Source organism: Heloderma suspectum, chromosome 8 (genome assembly GCF_057233095.1).
Source record: "Heloderma suspectum isolate Gila_16-S chromosome 8, 16-S_ref, whole genome shotgun sequence".
NCBI lineage: Eukaryota > Metazoa > Chordata > Lepidosauria > Squamata > Helodermatidae > Heloderma > Heloderma suspectum.
Window position 1 is genome coordinate 44,428,477 of NC_139465.1, and position 16,518 is coordinate 44,444,994.

Genomic DNA, 16,518 nt, shown 5'->3' on the forward strand with positions numbered 1-16,518 from the left:
TCTAGTGCTGGGTGGCACTATATTCAAGTATAGCCGCTTTTGATGCCATCAGCAATGACTGCTCAGCACTTCCGGTACTGTTGGAGGAATTAATTGGTTCTTTAAAGAAAGCTAAGCCTACAATAGCTGTTTTGGAATGTAATAAAGTGGATGTTCGGTATGTTAGAGAGGAATGGAATAGGGAACTGGAATGTTCTAGAGCAGCGGTCCCCAACCTTTTTGTGCCAGGGACCGGTCTTGTGGAAGAGAATTTTTCCATTGGGAGGGGGGGTTTCGCTGGCGGACTTCCAGCTGCTGGGACGCAAATGTCCCAGTGGCCAGAAGTCCGCCAGTGGCCAGAGCTGGCCGGCAGCTCTGTGGACTTGCTGCAGAGCGGAGCCAGCCAGGGCCGGTGAGGATTCCGGGGGGGGGGGGACAGATCGCCTCCCCCCCTGCGGACCCCCGCGGACAAAAGGTGAGGGGGTTTCGCACACCCCTGCAGCCCGGTTGCTAACAGGCCATGGACTGGTACCGGTCCATGGCCTGGGGGCTGGGGACCCCTGTTCTTGAGTGTCTAATCAATGGAAAGTTGTCTTAGTTTCCATATGTACTATTTCTGTAGACTGAAAATTGAGGCTGATTTAACAAAAAAAACCTATGCTTTGTGTATCCTGGACAATACAGAGGTTTGTTAAGAAGAAGATAGCTAGCTCTGCTAGACACTAGCAATATAATGCGGACAACATGTTGCTGAGACATATGATGTGGGCAGATTGTTTCTTTCCGGCTGGAATTACGTGCACGTAAGTTTTGTTCTTGAAAAGTCTCTGATAATTGCAGATATTCATACACTTTTAAATTATATTCCTGTGATGTAAGGATTAACAGATGGACAGCAGACGTGGACTTTGAGAGCCCTTACGGTTGCAAAGAGACTCATACTTCAAGCCTGAAAAGATAAGCATCCACCACCTATCATTCAGTGGTCTGAAGATCTTATTACTCGTGCTGCATTTGAACATATCTCCTACAGCCATCAATTTTGTCTGGATGATTATTTAGATATACAGGTGGCTTATATTAACTTATGTAGTTAAAACAGAAGTGTTGCGTCTTTTTTTCTCTTTTTAGAAAATTAACAGCGTTTTGAATCGTTATTGTGAATGGGCATACTTTTTTGTTTTGTTTTTTATTAGTGTTGATGTTTGGTGTGTGTGTGTGTGTGTGTGTGTGTGTGTGTCCCAATTTTGTTTTCTTATAACTGCAATTGAAATTTTTAAAAAATATCCTCAAGGAGGCACATACAGCATTTTTTTTCTCTAGCTAAAAGTCTGAATCGTCTTCAAGGGCAGCTGCACACAGAGGACATCACAAAAGTTGGGCACAGGTTCACATTGCTAGTCCATGGAAGAAAAAAATAGATGTAGAAGGATTCCCAGAAGGTAGAAAGTCTGAAAAACACTCCAGAGTCTCTGCTAGCACAGACACACAACTCTGGCATGCAGACTCTGCTTGTGATAAGGAACTTTTAAATATTATGCCTGCTGTATTGAGTTTGTTGGTGAGCAATAAGGTGGAATTCACAGCATTCCTATATGCTGTTGGTAGCTACCTACAGACCTGTGTAGTTTGGCCTAAGTAGCAGCTTTATAGTTAATGAGGCCCTTTCATCACACAGGTAGTAATTCACAGCTTCACCGTGAAGCTGTTTTGGTTAACTGGATGACCAGCCAGATGGGCGATTAATAAATTTAATAATAAATAAATAAATAAATAAATGTCAACCTAGAAGATAAGTTTCACTTCCCATGGGAAGGAAAGCTCCCCTTCTCCTTGTCAGCTCCTGAGCTTAGAGAGAGAAACTTATAAAATCAAGCAGGCTAGTTTTGGTCTCTGGTCTCGCTCCATGGGAGAAAGCCCACTGCCAGCCTGGAGAAACTTGTGCCTCTAGGAATGACTTCTCATCTATCTTGGGGGCCCAGATAGACGCCCAGCTGTGACAGCTTCATTGGCTGAGGAGAGGTGTGAGCTTTCTTTGCATATTTATTCTACATCCATTTTCTATCAATAAACCGTCATCCTTTTGCACAAGAGGCTTTGTTTCATCTTGGTAATCCAAAAGAATCTAATTTGATTGGGATCTGACAGAATCACCAGCTCTCAGGGTCATATATCAGGCCTTACTGAATGTTGGTACAGGCCAAAACCAAAGACCTAATGAAGAGCTGCTGAATTCAAATCTGACTGGGAACTCCAGTGCAAGGCAAATGAAGAAGAGCTCACGGGGCAGCCAGCTGGCTTGGGGATACTAGCAGTTGCAGTCCAACACATTTGGAGGGCACCAAGTCGGGGAAGACTGTCATAGGGCCTCCAGTGTTACCCAGTTTGGGAAGAGATCCAAACCTATTTTCCAAGCAAGGTTGGCAGGATTAAATCTCAGCAAGCTGAGGAGCAGTAGGGTGTGCGGAAGAGCTAACACATCCGCCAGCTCTCTGAAAAGGACTCCCACTGCTCAAGCTCAGGGAACAGCTACACATTACAATGACCACCCTGGGCCACAGCCAAAATTGGCAGCCTAGTTCAGCCCTTTCCCCTCCACTACGTAACAGTTAAAACTTACAAAAGTTCCGACATTCTGAATTTCCCGGACCTTGCCAGAGAATTGCATAGAGCAGGGGTGGGCAACATGCAGCTCTCCAGATATTGTGGCCTACAATTCCCATCACCCCTCGCTATTAACTATGCTGGCTGATGGAAGCTGTAGGCCAAAACATCTGGAGTTGCCCACCCCTCACATGGAGCAAGGGTGGGGAACACACATAATATCAGGATACTGAAATACGTAAACTGAAATATGTAAAGTTTCCCCACTCCCCACATTGACTGCCGCTAGAAGGACGGCAGGGGAACGAAAAACATTACGCTGACATCAGCCCACGGGACAGTTTTATGCTACGTCACAAATTGGGAGCATTTCTGATACAAGGCTGCCATTTTCTGCAGGAAGCACCACCTGGAAAAGTATAGCTTAGGTTTGTACCATAAAGGATTTCGGCAACACTCCAGTTTGAAGAAAGTTATAAAGCACAAGAGGGAGTCAGTGAGAGGCAATTCCTTGCTAACACAGGTGTGTGTCTTCTTTTTACAGAACAGAATCACTCTAAGACAATAACCTTCCTCATGCAGAGATAGAAACCCTCCCTGCCATATGGTCTATCCAGCACACTTTGCCATGTGGGAACAGCTGCAACTTCATCCTCGGTCTGGAATTAGCATTTAAAGAAGAGTAATCGCTTCAATTAGAAGCCATCCAATCCGAGAAAGAGACAAAAATATTAAATTAGAAACAATTCCAAATTATAAAACGGTGCAGAGGCTGAAAATTTACAACTTGTTAGGCACGGCATAAATATAATTACGATTCAGAGAGAATGAATGACGCGCAATGTGTGTCCGAGCTCCCAAAGAGCTGGAGGTAATTTGACTTTAGAAGCAAATACAAACACAAGAACGACCGGCGGGGGGGGGGGGGGGGGGGAATAAGGCTGCCAACCACTATAGGCAACAGGAAGCTAAAAAATCAGGCCCTGTTTGCACTTTGCCCTTGGAGAGAAGTGGAAATGTTGAGGTCTCCCTGCAGCAAGCCCCACAATCTTAAAAAAACACACACCTTACCACACAGGTTTTTAACAATTCTAGGTAATGAACAGAAGCCACTGACTCTCACAACATTTTAATGCTTAAGGATTGCAGATTCTCCTTTCACTCATGTCCTTATAGGAGGGGGGCAGAACCTCAGGCCTGGGGACCCCTATATGCCCCCCCGACCTTTGGCCCCACCTACCACTGGGCTGCAGCCCCTGGGATCTTCTCCGAAATGGATTTTGGCCCTTGGACTGAAAGAGGTTTAACACCCCTCCCCTATAGGGTGCTGGGAACACTGCAGAAAAATACTCCGCTCCAAAAATGGCACAGATCAGTGTTTCCTGGAAAATCCCAAGGCATTTTGAGCCAAAAACTCTTCTTCAGAAGAGCAACTCAGAAAATGCAAAAGAGTATACATTTCAAATTGCTACACTGACATATGATTGACAATGATATTCAGTTAATAAAAAACATTAGACTTCATCTCAAATTTCAATACTTCTTAAAAGAAGAAATCCATTCCTTGTTGTCCCCTTAAGAGTAATAATACAGCAAACATCCATAAAATCTTAAGGGGGAAAGGTCCCTTCTGCTCCTCATTGTAAAAAAGCCTTACTCCCCTTTCAAAATTTGTGTAAATTTGTGATGCTTACTCAAAAAGGGCCTTCCTCGACAGATCCACAAGGAAACAAGTGATCAGGTAAATATGCTGCAGATAATGGCTTTTGCCGCCAGACTTAAAAAGCATCTAAGTCCAACTCTCAAATTGGTTTCTTCGTAGGACAGGGATGGGAAATATGTGAGCCTCCCATCAGCCCTCAATTCTCATCAGCCTTCACCAGCATGGTCAATAGTGAAGTATGCTGGGAATTGCAGTTCAATAACACTGGGGCTGGGACGGCATATCTTTGGAGCCCTTCTGTTCTGAGCCCTGGGTTGTCAGCTTGTCAAGGACTCTTCCTCAGTCTATGAGAGGGAGGCACATAAGCTAGAGCAGCCTTCCCCAACTGGGTGCTCTCCAGATGCGTTGGACTGCAACTGCCACCATTCCTGGCCACACAGCCAATGGATGTGCCCTATGGTGATGCAATTTCCAACCACTGCCAAGTGAGGCAGGGACATTAGTGGTAGGGAGCTGAGGTGCGGTTGGGTCAGATCCAGGCCTCAGCCACTCGCTCCTTTCCATGTAAAATAATAAAAGAGGATGCCTGTCGATCTGTCCGTCCACACCATATTTATTTATTTATTTATTTATTTATTAAATTTATTAATCGCCCATCTGACTGGTCACCCAGCCACTCTGGGCGATGTACAACCCACCATAAAACAATTTAAAACAATAAAATTTTACCATAATTTTTTTTTTAAAAAAAATACCCTAACCCACCCCAAATGCCTGCCTGAACAACCACATTTTTAATGCACGACAGAAGCTCATTAAAGATGGGGCATGACGGAGATCCCTAGGGAGGGAGTTCCACAGAGTGCCAGGACCATGAAACTTGGACCCCTGAAACTTGGCATGCATACTAAGGGGACATTGGGGTTGTTTTGTTTTTTAAATGCATTCACCAATTTCAATTAATTTAAACATGTCCATGCGGCTGAAGCCTGCAGTAACACCTTCAGCCACTAGGGGCAGACATCCCTAACCAGAACAAAGCTTTGCAGTCCATACAGTTCGAAGCCGGCAGAGATTAGCAGGCTGGGAGACCAGTGGCGTGGCAGAGCCGGGGCTCACGGGGGCGCAGCGGTGGCACCTGTTTACGCCCAGGGATGCGGATGACATCTGCCACCAGCCCCACCCCAGATTTCCCTGTTCCCTCTGCGCTTAGCTGCAATCCTCACAGTAGCTGGGGGGGAATGACTTTTCCCAGCAAGAATCTATTGCTCGTTATTGTAAAGTATTTTGGGGCGGCTTGATCGTAAATGGAAAATGTAGGCTCATTAGCTTTACAAAATACCTGTTCCAAGCAGACAAAAACTCCTAGAACTGGTTTGTTGATATGGATCACGGCAGCTGCCTGCAATTCTGGACTCTCCTTGGGGGGCATGGCTGTGAAGACTGTTATTATGAGCAGTTATTATAGGTTTGTTTACAGCCTTTACTGTTCCCATCCACATGAAGCCAGTGTTATGACCAGGACCCCAAATCTTTATCCTCAGAGGATTCTGACCCCTTGTCCTCAGAAGAAGAGACTCCAGAGTTAATGGTTCAGGGAAAGAACTCAGAAAGGCTATGGAAAGGTATCATGAGGTGTCATCCATTAACTCTGTGGGTATGACTAGTATAGAATCAAATGCAACTATTATTTCACATGACTTGGACACTATGGTTCCATTAACACAAACTAAAATCACCTTAGCCTTTTTTGCAGCTGAATTACACACTGCTGATTTCAGCTGAGGATCGATTACAGTCCCGAGATTCTTTTCACCAGGTATCCCGCATCCTGTGCATTTATTTTTTTGGCTAATGCAGAACTCTGCATTTATGTCTGCTGAATTTCATTTTGTTATTTTTAGCCCAGTTTCTCATTCTGTCAGGGTCATTTTCAATTTTATGCCTGTCTTCTGGGATGTTAGCTAGCCCTCCCAGTTTTGTCTCATCCACAAATCTGATTTTTAAAAAATCCCTCCACCTTCTTTGGATGTTGCCAACAAAGACAGATGAAGATGCTGTAACTTACGCAAAACACACACACACACACACACACACACACACTTGAAGTGCTTGCTTATTGGTTTATGAAGATATTCAAAAGAATTCCTATTTTAGATGTCAGTTTATTCTGGTGTTTCTACACAACTGCTTTTCTAAAATCCTAATTAGAACTAAAAAAAAGTTTTTTGTTCCATTTCAGTGTTTTATATGTTACCTAGCTTAGGCAACTCAACTAGCATTTGTAGTTTTAAATATGTCATTAATCATCATTATGACTGGTTTGGCCAACCTGCATTGCAGTAAATTAAGAGTGGAATATTTGATGACGGAACGTGGTCAGATTTGACAGATGAGCTGGTCAATACTAATCCTGCCAGTCAATTTCTGATTCCAAAAAGAGAGAACATGATAGTTAGAGTATGCCTGATGGACAGCTATTTGCCACCAGCTGCCTACAGAAACCAAGCAGGGATATAGCTGAGATTCCCACAGCAAATCTGATTGTTTTATCTTTCAAGCCACAATCCAGCCACATCCCCAGAACATAGTAAGTTTATTTTTAGTAGCTAACAACAGTATTGCACAAGAACGTTCAAGAAAGATTCCAGAAGTGTCAAAAAAAGAAAAGAAATAAAGAAAGCTTACTTTCCCATCCAAACTGCATAGCTTTCAGGGAGCCTCGGGATAAAGAGAATGACGTTTCCACTGTCCACCTCAACTGCTCCGTAGCAGCCCGCCTCAGTGACTCCAAAAGTCCAATGGAAGTACGATTCCTAGAATCAATGAATTAAAGGCCATGTCATTGTTCTGATTCTTTGCTCTCGACATTTTTTGGGAAGTTGTCAAGCTGTATCAAAAATAGTGTTACATGTGGCAACATAAATCAGGTTTAATGATTTCAAATAGACACAAAACACCTTCCAGATCATCTTGGTGTAGTTTTAAATAGGCAATTTAAGTAAACAGATATGCTTGCCAAGACAGAAACGGGACCGACGGTAATTATGACACTCAGCGCTATGATCATATAGACATTTATCTGGAAGTGTACGATTTATTTCAGTGGAACTTGATCCCATTGTGGAAGACGGATGAGTAATTGCAGCAGTTAAAGGAAGCTCCTCCTCGCCCCAAGGGGGGAGGCGACTTGTTACAAGGTGTTGTGACCTTCACCCAAGCCAACAAATATAACGGCTGGTGCTGGAGACACTGATGCCAGAAGATGGGACACTACCTCAGATCCGTGCAACTGGGCGTGGGCCGCAGCACACAAGCCAAAGGATCCTCAGGGCGAGGCCAGTGGGAACAAAGGATGCGTGGGCCACTTGTGTTGCATATGCATCTGTGTTTAATATCTGCATGCCATCTGATATGCAGGCAACACGACGCACATGCATGTCATCTGTCAACAGGGGTGCTGAACCTCTCAAAGGCTGAATTCAGTTTGCAGCTCTTGGGGGCTGCGTTCCAATAGTGGGCTGGGCCAAAAGCAAAAGGACCTGGGCCAAAATATCAAAAATACCAGCATATTTTAGCTTAAAACTGTAACTGCCGGTGCCTGAGCTTTAAGAGAGGCATTTCAACCTTTTAGAATGGGAAAAGAACAAGCAAAAACCCAGCAATTGGAGGTCAGAGGAAAGGGGGCGTGAGTATCTGGGGAACCCTGGAGGGCTGGATGGGGCAAATCGGATTGGGTCCATGAGCCTGAGGTCCCACACCCCCTTCTTACAATATGGAGTTGACTGATTGCTCGAATGACCTTAGTCTGACATGAGCTACAGCTGACTTCAGGTCAGTGAAAATCAGCTGTTTGACAGGAAGTTGAGAATTTAGCTGGGCCTGGAATTGTTGCAACACAGCCGAAGTCCAAAGGCAGAGGTGAGGGATCTGAGCTCCAAAACACAAAGCCACTCTTCTGGACCCAAACCGAGATGGCACTGGAGGGCAGCAAGCCAGCCTCCCAGTTTAAAAAAATATATATTTTCCTTAATTAAAAACACCTTATGAAATACAGTAAAAATGAAGGGAGGCAGGAGGTCTGCTGAGTGCCAAGAGAGGCACCCCTGGACCAGAACCAGCTCTCCATCCTAGGCCTCCCTTCTCTTCCTCTTCTCCCTGAGGCCCCATTTATTTCTATTACTCATTTGAAGTATTCTAATACCGCTTGTCAAGGTGAAATATTCAAGGGTGATTTGCAAGGTAAAAAATACAACCCATGCACTGAAGAGGATAACCTGGGTTGCATAAGAAGGGGTTACCCCAGGACAGATCTCTGGAGTGTGAAGGAGAACTTGGGGGAAAGCTGAGAGTGGTGCTGGACTTTTAAGGGCACTGCTCCTAAATCTGAATTCCATTTGAGAGAAGCTCTCGAGGGCCACTTGCCAGTGCTGGGCAGGGCCCAATGCAAAAAGGGCAAGGCTAGAATATTCAAAATGCCAGCATATTTTAGCTTGCAACTCTTCCTGCCAGTAACAAGGCATCAGGAGAGGTTTTTCAACCTTTTAGAATGGGGGGAAAAAACTACATAAAAGCCAGGAAACCACCAAATGATTGGCCAGGGGAAAGGGACACGGCCATCTTGGGCAAACCCTGGAGGGCTGCATTTGGCCCGTGGGCTCCTGCTGTACTGCATTAGGCTGCAGGAACAAGGCCACTAGGAAAGCTGCAACAATGACATCCTGCCTCTGAGCAGCCTGGCGATGGCTGGCTTTCCATGTGCTACCTTGGACACACTTCCATTTATGCTATGCTGAAAAGGAAACACTGACTGCATCAGGGTGCTGGAGAAACCAGATGGGAAGGAAGTTCTAATCATTAGGGTTAGACAGCGTCTAGGGGATCATAGGGAAGTCTGGATTCCTGGACCCGAGGTCAGCGTCCATGCTCAGAAACAGGCGTCCAAGCTTCCCACCCCCTCCCCCTCACAGCTGGCATGGGCAGAACTATGCCAGCTGCCTCTCTGAGGTCACAGAAGCAGTCTCAAAGGGAAGGTACAGGGGGCACTCCCATGGGAGGGGAGGGGAGGGGACTGGGGAGGCCAGCTTGCAAGGAATCCTCTGGCCTCCCCAGCCTCCTTCTCTCCCCCTCCCCACCATTGCAGCGAGACGAGTGAAACAGCCCATCTAGCTGAACGCAAAGTGGGAGGAGTGCAGAGGCGAAGACCGCCTCCACTGCTCCTCCCGCTCTGCACTGGACCGCCATGACCCCCCGAATCCAGAGGCTGATAGACACACCCATAGGACTGTGCCCTAGCTGAAGTTCCAAAAGGGGCTGCTACTGGAATCACACTACAGGACCAAATAAAACCTGGTACTTTTTGCAAGAAGCATGTCTCAGCAAGAGTTTTCACAGGCTTCCTGTATTGCTCTTGTGCGGGAGGAAAACGCCAAGAGGCAGCAGAGAGCAAGTCACCAGGGTGTGTATAAAGCACTCCCCGGAAGCACAAATATGCCCGAATTGGGAGCCCACAGCTTTCCCCAAGCGAAAGGTTGAAGGCAGCACAGCCAGAGCCTCCTGAGAGTGAAACATAGAATGGGAAAGAGTTCCCGCAGTATTGAACAATGAAAGTCATGAACTAATGCAGCACAGTTGCAACCCATCATGTGGGGTGCAAAAATGTCCGGAAAATGTTTCCAGTGCTTTATTTTTCAACAGAAATTTTTCCATTCCATACAGTCACTCGTAACTATTGCAAATACAATATTAGTCAAGCTTGGCAGTTTCCAAGTTGTAGATGAGTGGTTGTCAGCCTATCATGCACAGTTCTTTGGGCTGCTAAAATGTAATAGTGTGTTAACAGTTTTCAGTACCTTTGGGATTTTTTTCCTTAAATTTAAACAATGTAAGGAAAGGAAAGTATATGCAATTGTCTTTACATTTCTACGAGTGTTCGAAATAAATGTCAACGTGATCGAACATTTAAATTGCATTAAGTGTACTTTAATTTCCTCAAATATTTCAGGTCAAAAAATTGCAGTGTACACACACACCCCTGCAATAAAAATAAGCAAAGGGCTGGACGTGCCTGATCTCATCTGATCTCGGAAGCTAAGCAGGGTCAGCCCTGGTTGGTACTTGGATGGGAGAACACCAGGGAACCAGGCTTCCTGCACTGAGCAGGGGGTTGGACTCGATGGTCTTGTAGGCCCTTTCCAACCCTATGATTCTAATTTTAAGCTTTTTTAGCTAAATAAAAGTAAAATAAATAAGCTAAGTTAGATCACACTCTAGGGGAGCCTTCCCCAACCTGGTGCCCCCCAGGTATTTTGGATCTCAACTCCCATCAGCCCCAGCCAGCATGGGCAATGATCGGGAATGCTGGAAGTTGTAGTCCAAAACATCTGGAGGGCACCAGGTTAGGGAAGGCTCCCCTAGGGCATCAGAAAATGTTAGGGACATTTTCCAGAAAATGTTCCAATTCAATTTTTTCTGGAAAACCCACATCACTAGCTATAGCAAGGTGAAATATTTACTGCTTTACAGCAGCAGAGGCTGGTGACTCTGATGTCAGTGGGACAGTGCATCCGCTCCGGGTTTCAGTCAGAACTCTAAAGGAACTATCCAAGGTGCTCACCTTGGAGAGCTCCTTTAGAGTTCTGACTGGTTCTGACTGAAACCTGGAGCGGATTCACTGCCCCACTGACATTGAAGCCACCAGCCTCCACTGCTTTACAGTACAACAATGGCCTTAGCGAAATCAAGCATCTTCTGTATCAGCCAGTACAGAACTGACAGTGGTGAAGGTATCAGCCTTCCTGCACTTTAGATCAGCAGTAGAGGCCCTTCTCACTGACCCAGCTTTGAGGGTAGTTAACTGGGCAAGTACGCAAGAGGGCCTTTTCCACGGTGGCCCCACGCCTCTGGAATGGGTTGCCATCAGTGGTCTGCCAGGCCCCATCACTGCAGGTTTTTATGAAGGCCCTGAAGACTTACTTGTTTTCTCTGGCCTTCCCCCGAGTATATTTCACTGGACTGTTCTGTGTTTCTAGCCGCAATTGTGTTTTAGCTTCTACTGCCGCCTGGGCTAGATGTTTTCCTACTGGCATGTGTTGACTTTATAAATTTTGGTGGTTTTATCATTGTTGTAGGATTTTATTGTATGGAATTTTATTGTGTAAAAAGCCCTGGGAGGGCTTTTGCCCTTAAAGGTGCCCTAGCAATATTTCAAAGGAAGAAACTGTAGATAGGAGAGGAAAAGGCTACAACCCAACTCCACACACACCAGAGGTTCAGCAAAAGTAATTCTTGCAGCAGCTCTGGCATACTATAGGTACAGAGAGAACCCCAGAAGTTGGGAAGGGGATGAACATCTCTGTGGGATTCACGTAAATATCTGCTTCTGTCTCATACAAATGTTTTGAGACCGCCAGAGGCAGACGGAAACCTGGCCAAGGAGGCCAGAGCCTGATGCGCTGAATGCTCACTTTTCCCCGTCCTTGCCACTAGCAGGAGCAACGGCACGACTCATCAGGAGACCTTTTCTTCCGGCCTTGCCTGGGAGGACCGGGGGAGAGGGATTCGAGGCAGAAGACCCCCGGCCACAGGAAAGAGCTGCCAAGGCATCAACAGCCGGGGGCAGCCGGCACCGAGCATGGGGTGTGAAGAGGGCAGTGGGGGAGTCAAGAATGAAAGGCCCCCCTGCTGGGCACTGCTGAAATACTGAATCACAACAAGTTTCCATTGCACAACAATGCACACATACCCAGTGAAAAGCGCCCAGAACATGGCTGGCAACACTGGACACATTTGGCAAAGTTGCTTTCACACGTCCAACTAAAGGCCGATACAGGGGGGAGTGGGATCTATTCAGTTATGGTATTTGTTAGTAGTACTTGTATAGTGTTTAATATAATAAATCTCTATAAGCGGTTTACACTGCATTTGCTCACGGCCTTTGGCCCCAATCCCATCCTGCATGCATGTTCAGGCGAAAGTGTGGAAGAGCCTACATCAGCCTTCCCCAACCTGTGGCCCCTGAGATGTGTTGAACTACAAGTCCCAGTACCCCCAGTCCAGTGCATCTCGAGGGCAACCAGTTGAGCAAGGCCTGCCCACACATTGGGCAAACTATATGTGTGGAGGCTCTGGCTGGACAATTGCAGACTATTAAGGTAGCCACACATAGGTTGAGCACATGTCTATGAATTTGCCTGTCCGGTAGCTGAGCTCATCAGGCGATGTCATCCTGGCTCAGAATAGGGCCTTTAGTACTGCCATGCCCCTCTCTGGAACTCCCAACCACTACAAATTAGACAGGTGCCAACCTCCTGAGTTTTCAGCACCCACGGAAACACACGTCTTCCAGGAGGCCTTCCAAGGAAGGCAGTCCTGCCTTCTGTACACAGCAGGGGCAGGCAACATGGTGTTCGCAGGCAGCAGTGCGCTCCTGAACACCATCCTTGGCAGCCACCAAGGTGTTCTTGCCCTCCCACTTTTTATTTAAAAACAAATAACAGATTTTGAGAGGGAGCTTGAGTAGGGGTGGTGATCCAGAGAGAGAGAGAGAGAGATGGGGGGAATGAGTTGGCTGGCACAGGGGGGTTCAAGAGAAAAAAGAGTTTGCCAAGTGAAATAGTTTCTGTTGGTGCTGAAAACTGGCTTCAAAGGGATTGTTTAGTGTGTTGTAGATCAGACCTCCACCTCTGCCTTGTACTCAGCCTTTGGGGCAGGTTACTTGTCCTTCGTGACTAGCCACAGCTCCTGCAGCAACTATACTGCGTTGGTGCCCAGGACCATTTCTTCAAAACTCCCTTTCAGCTTGTTAACGTTCATTGTAACACGTGCTCTAATATGAGGGAACTGACATCTCATTAAGTTTAGGGGAAAGATGAATTCAAGAACTAAAAGCTCGAGACAACCAGAGAAACTGTTAAAAATAAAATGCTTGGAAAGTTGCATTGGTTTTATAACTGCATAAGGTCTACTTTTTGAAACCTCTTTTTAGCTTCCCCTCTCCTTTGGGGAAATAAGAGAGAGAGAGAGAGAGAGAATGGATATAAGAAAGACAGGAATGGGAGAGAGGCAGGCAAAGAAGACTTCAGGGCCTGCCCCAGCTGGACTCCTCCCCAGCTTCCGAAGAGCCATCTACCACCAACAGCCCTGCAAGAAGGATGCCAGGAGGGAGGGAGGGAGGGAGGGAGGGAGGGAGGATGAGACAAGACAAATGCTCCCGCTCTAGCTGGACTCCCCATGCCCCCAGGGCTGTTTTCCATCAGCTTCCCTGTGGGAAGGATCCCAACTATTATTTTTTTTTAGAAATTGTTAATATCTTTTGTTGTGATGTTATTACTTTTATATTATTTGTGAGCGGTCTTGGGTGGATTTGTATCCTGAAAGGCAGCATATAAATAACCGTAATAAAATAAACAAATGTTGAGAGAGAGCGCAAGAGAGAGCACGAGCGAGCACGAGCGAGCATGTGCATACCATAGCAACCAAGAGAATGAGCTAGTTCCATTTCACTTTAGGCCAGCCACTCACTCTGAGCCTCAGTCCCCTGCCCCTTCGGAAATACGAGGCTAACAATAATGAAACAGGGTTTTTTTTAATTAATGACATAATGTATGCAAAGAACTTTGAACACTCCAAGCACTTTACAAAAGCTAATTATAATTAATACAACAGTACATGGGAAGGATCCTCGTTTCACAGCACGAAGCTTTTGTTTATATTATTTAGTTTATGCCACTCTTCACAGTATATATCCCGGGGCGGCTTACAATATGAACATTACATGCAATAAGGATGAACAAATGTAAATTTTAAAAGCACTAAAAAGACCCCTTTAAAACGGAATAAACTACACAACAGAATTACCAGTGTTTAGAAAGTATTTAAAAGGTAGCTAAAAATCCTGGAAGAATAGGAATGTGTTTGCCCGGCCCTTGGAACATAACAAAGGAGGCACCAGGCATGCATCTTCAAAGAGGGACTTCCATAACTCAGGTTCCACAACTGAAGAAGCCCTCTCCTTTGCCACCACTTGCTTTCTCCCATTCGAGCCTACCGGGGTTTTAAGATCTTTTTCTACAGTGGTCTCCCTAGAGTGACTTGCCTCACACCTACTTTCTGGATTTTTCAGTGCCAGGCAAAGCCCTTTCTATTCTCCTAGGCCTTTAAAAAATATTTTTAACGGCTGCTTGCTTTATTTTTAATATGTGTAATGCTACATTTTAAAATCACATCTGTTTTTAGCGGCTCAGTTATTTATCTCTTTTAAATGATGAATTTTTGTTGCTGCTTTGAAAGTAATACTTCTTAATGTGTTTTATCATTGATTTTATCATTGGTTTTATTGTTTTGCTTTCATTATGTACATTGCCCTGAGAGCTTTGGCTATAGGGCGACTCATAAACTGAACAAATAAACAAATAAGTCTTCTTGCAGGCCCTTCTTACAGAGCCGCTGCAGCCACAGGGACATTTGGTGAGGACATGAGAGAAGCCTTCACAGTGGCCCCACCTAGGCTGTGGAACTCCCTGCCGCGGGAGGCTAGGCTGGCCCCCTCTCTGCTATCCTTCTGTGAGGAGGCGAAGACTCCTCATTCAGGCAGGCCTTGGGCATGTAAGCTGGTCTGTTGCAGAAGGGGGTGGGGAGGTGGGGTTAACTGGCTGGTGCTGCTCATTTTTTATTTTTGTGTTTTAATGTATTTGTTTTTATGTTATGTTTTAATTAAGCTTTTGTTTTTAATCTATATTTTACTGTTAGTCACCTTGAGCACCATTTTTCTGGCAAAAGGTGGAATAATAAATTAACTGAATAAATAAATAATAGTGGATGTACCTGGTAAAGAGCCTATTTTACTTATGGAAGTCATTTCCACTCTGTGGCTGTATTGCCCCTGCAGTGGGCTTTGAACTCTTAGGTTAGAGGTGCCAAGATAGTGATAAATCAGATCCAGGTTTACTTACAAGGAGATACTTTATTGAGTACCATCAGCACACAGGTTAACCCAATGGTTGGATCAGACAGCTTCTCTGAACCCAGAGCCATGGGGTACAATGGGTTTTATACCATACATGTCAGCAGTGAGGCAGCATGACAGCAGCAAGCGCCCCCTAGCGTTCATTCCCAGCATAGCAGCACAGCCACCTGCACCTTTAAAACTAACAAACTTCACTTCCCAGGCCGGTCTTGATAGATCTTCTAGCTTGTTAGTATGGAATGTATCGGCCTTTGACTCATCTCACATGCTCAGAGGCCTACTAGCAAGGGAATTGCACCCACTACAGGTGACTCGGTTACGCTCCTGGGGCCAATACAGTGGCATACCGAATGCAACTACGTTTTTCTCCAGTTTGCTGAATCTGCATCTGTTTATGGATGCAGGTGGTTACATGTCCAACTTACAAACAACTACCTTAATAGCAAAGGACTCATACTGGAGGCTTTTGAAACAAGTTGGTTGCTTTTTGTGTCAGGGAAGAGTTCCACTCTAAATACATTTGCCTTGAACTGTTACATACAAGTGGCTTATAAAGACCTTCGGCAAAAAAAAACCCTGTACATTCAGCTGGAATATGGACTGATTTTATGATGTGACAATGTTGCAATAGCAATTTTGCCAGCACTCAAAAATTGGTGCAATGCAATTTTTATATTCTTTATGGAATGTGTGTGCGTACTCAGTTCAAATAAGTGTTTTCCAATTCAGAGCTCGTGGAAAGTAGCCAGCAACTAATAAAAAGGGCAAGATCTGAACAAGCAATCTAACCTGCATGCTCTTAAGAGATACGGAGGGAAAAAAACGCAATAAAAAGAGGGAGATAAGCCTGATATCTGTTCATGCCAAAGCTCACCTGGCGAAAGATAACACCTGTATCAGTGCAGTATCTGTTGGTCTCCTCTCCACCCTGCAGGAGGACAATGGACTTCTCCGGCACATCCTTGTTTGTTCTCAGCCGATCACACAGGCGGGTTCTATTCAGTGCAAAAAGGGCTGCTGGTACTCTCAGGGTTTCTTTCCCCAACCAAAAAGAGGGCCTAGGAAGAAGAAGGAGACATTTGCATTGGCATACAAGGGAGAAAACCAGGCAGTTTTCTTTAGAGGGGGAGATAGGGACTGCTTTCTGTGGGGTAGGATTAGGGCACTGGGTCTAGCTTTGGGGGTAGTTACATTCCCCTGGGAGGGGGAGGGAGGTATATTTATTATTTTAATGTATCATTATTAGAAAGGGTAGAGTAGGTAAGGAATTAATAAAATCTTGAAACAAGAATTTTTACCACATAAA

At 45.4% G+C, this 16,518-nt stretch overlaps 1 protein-coding gene across 2 annotated transcripts in view; it reads right to left on the bottom strand.

Moving 5' to 3' along the window:
• Positions 1-16,518, bottom strand: part of PEPD (peptidase D) — a 252,054-nt gene that overhangs the window by 223,306 nt on the left and 12,230 nt on the right. For both annotated transcript variants that reach the window (XM_084812216.1, XM_084812217.1), the window contains exons 2-3: positions 16,087-16,270; positions 6,935-7,062 (exon numbers count right to left, since the gene is read on the bottom strand). In XM_084812216.1, the coding sequence (XP_084668342.1) occupies positions 6,935-7,062; positions 16,087-16,270 (312 nt within the window). The remainder of the gene's footprint in view (positions 1-6,934; positions 7,063-16,086; positions 16,271-16,518) is intronic.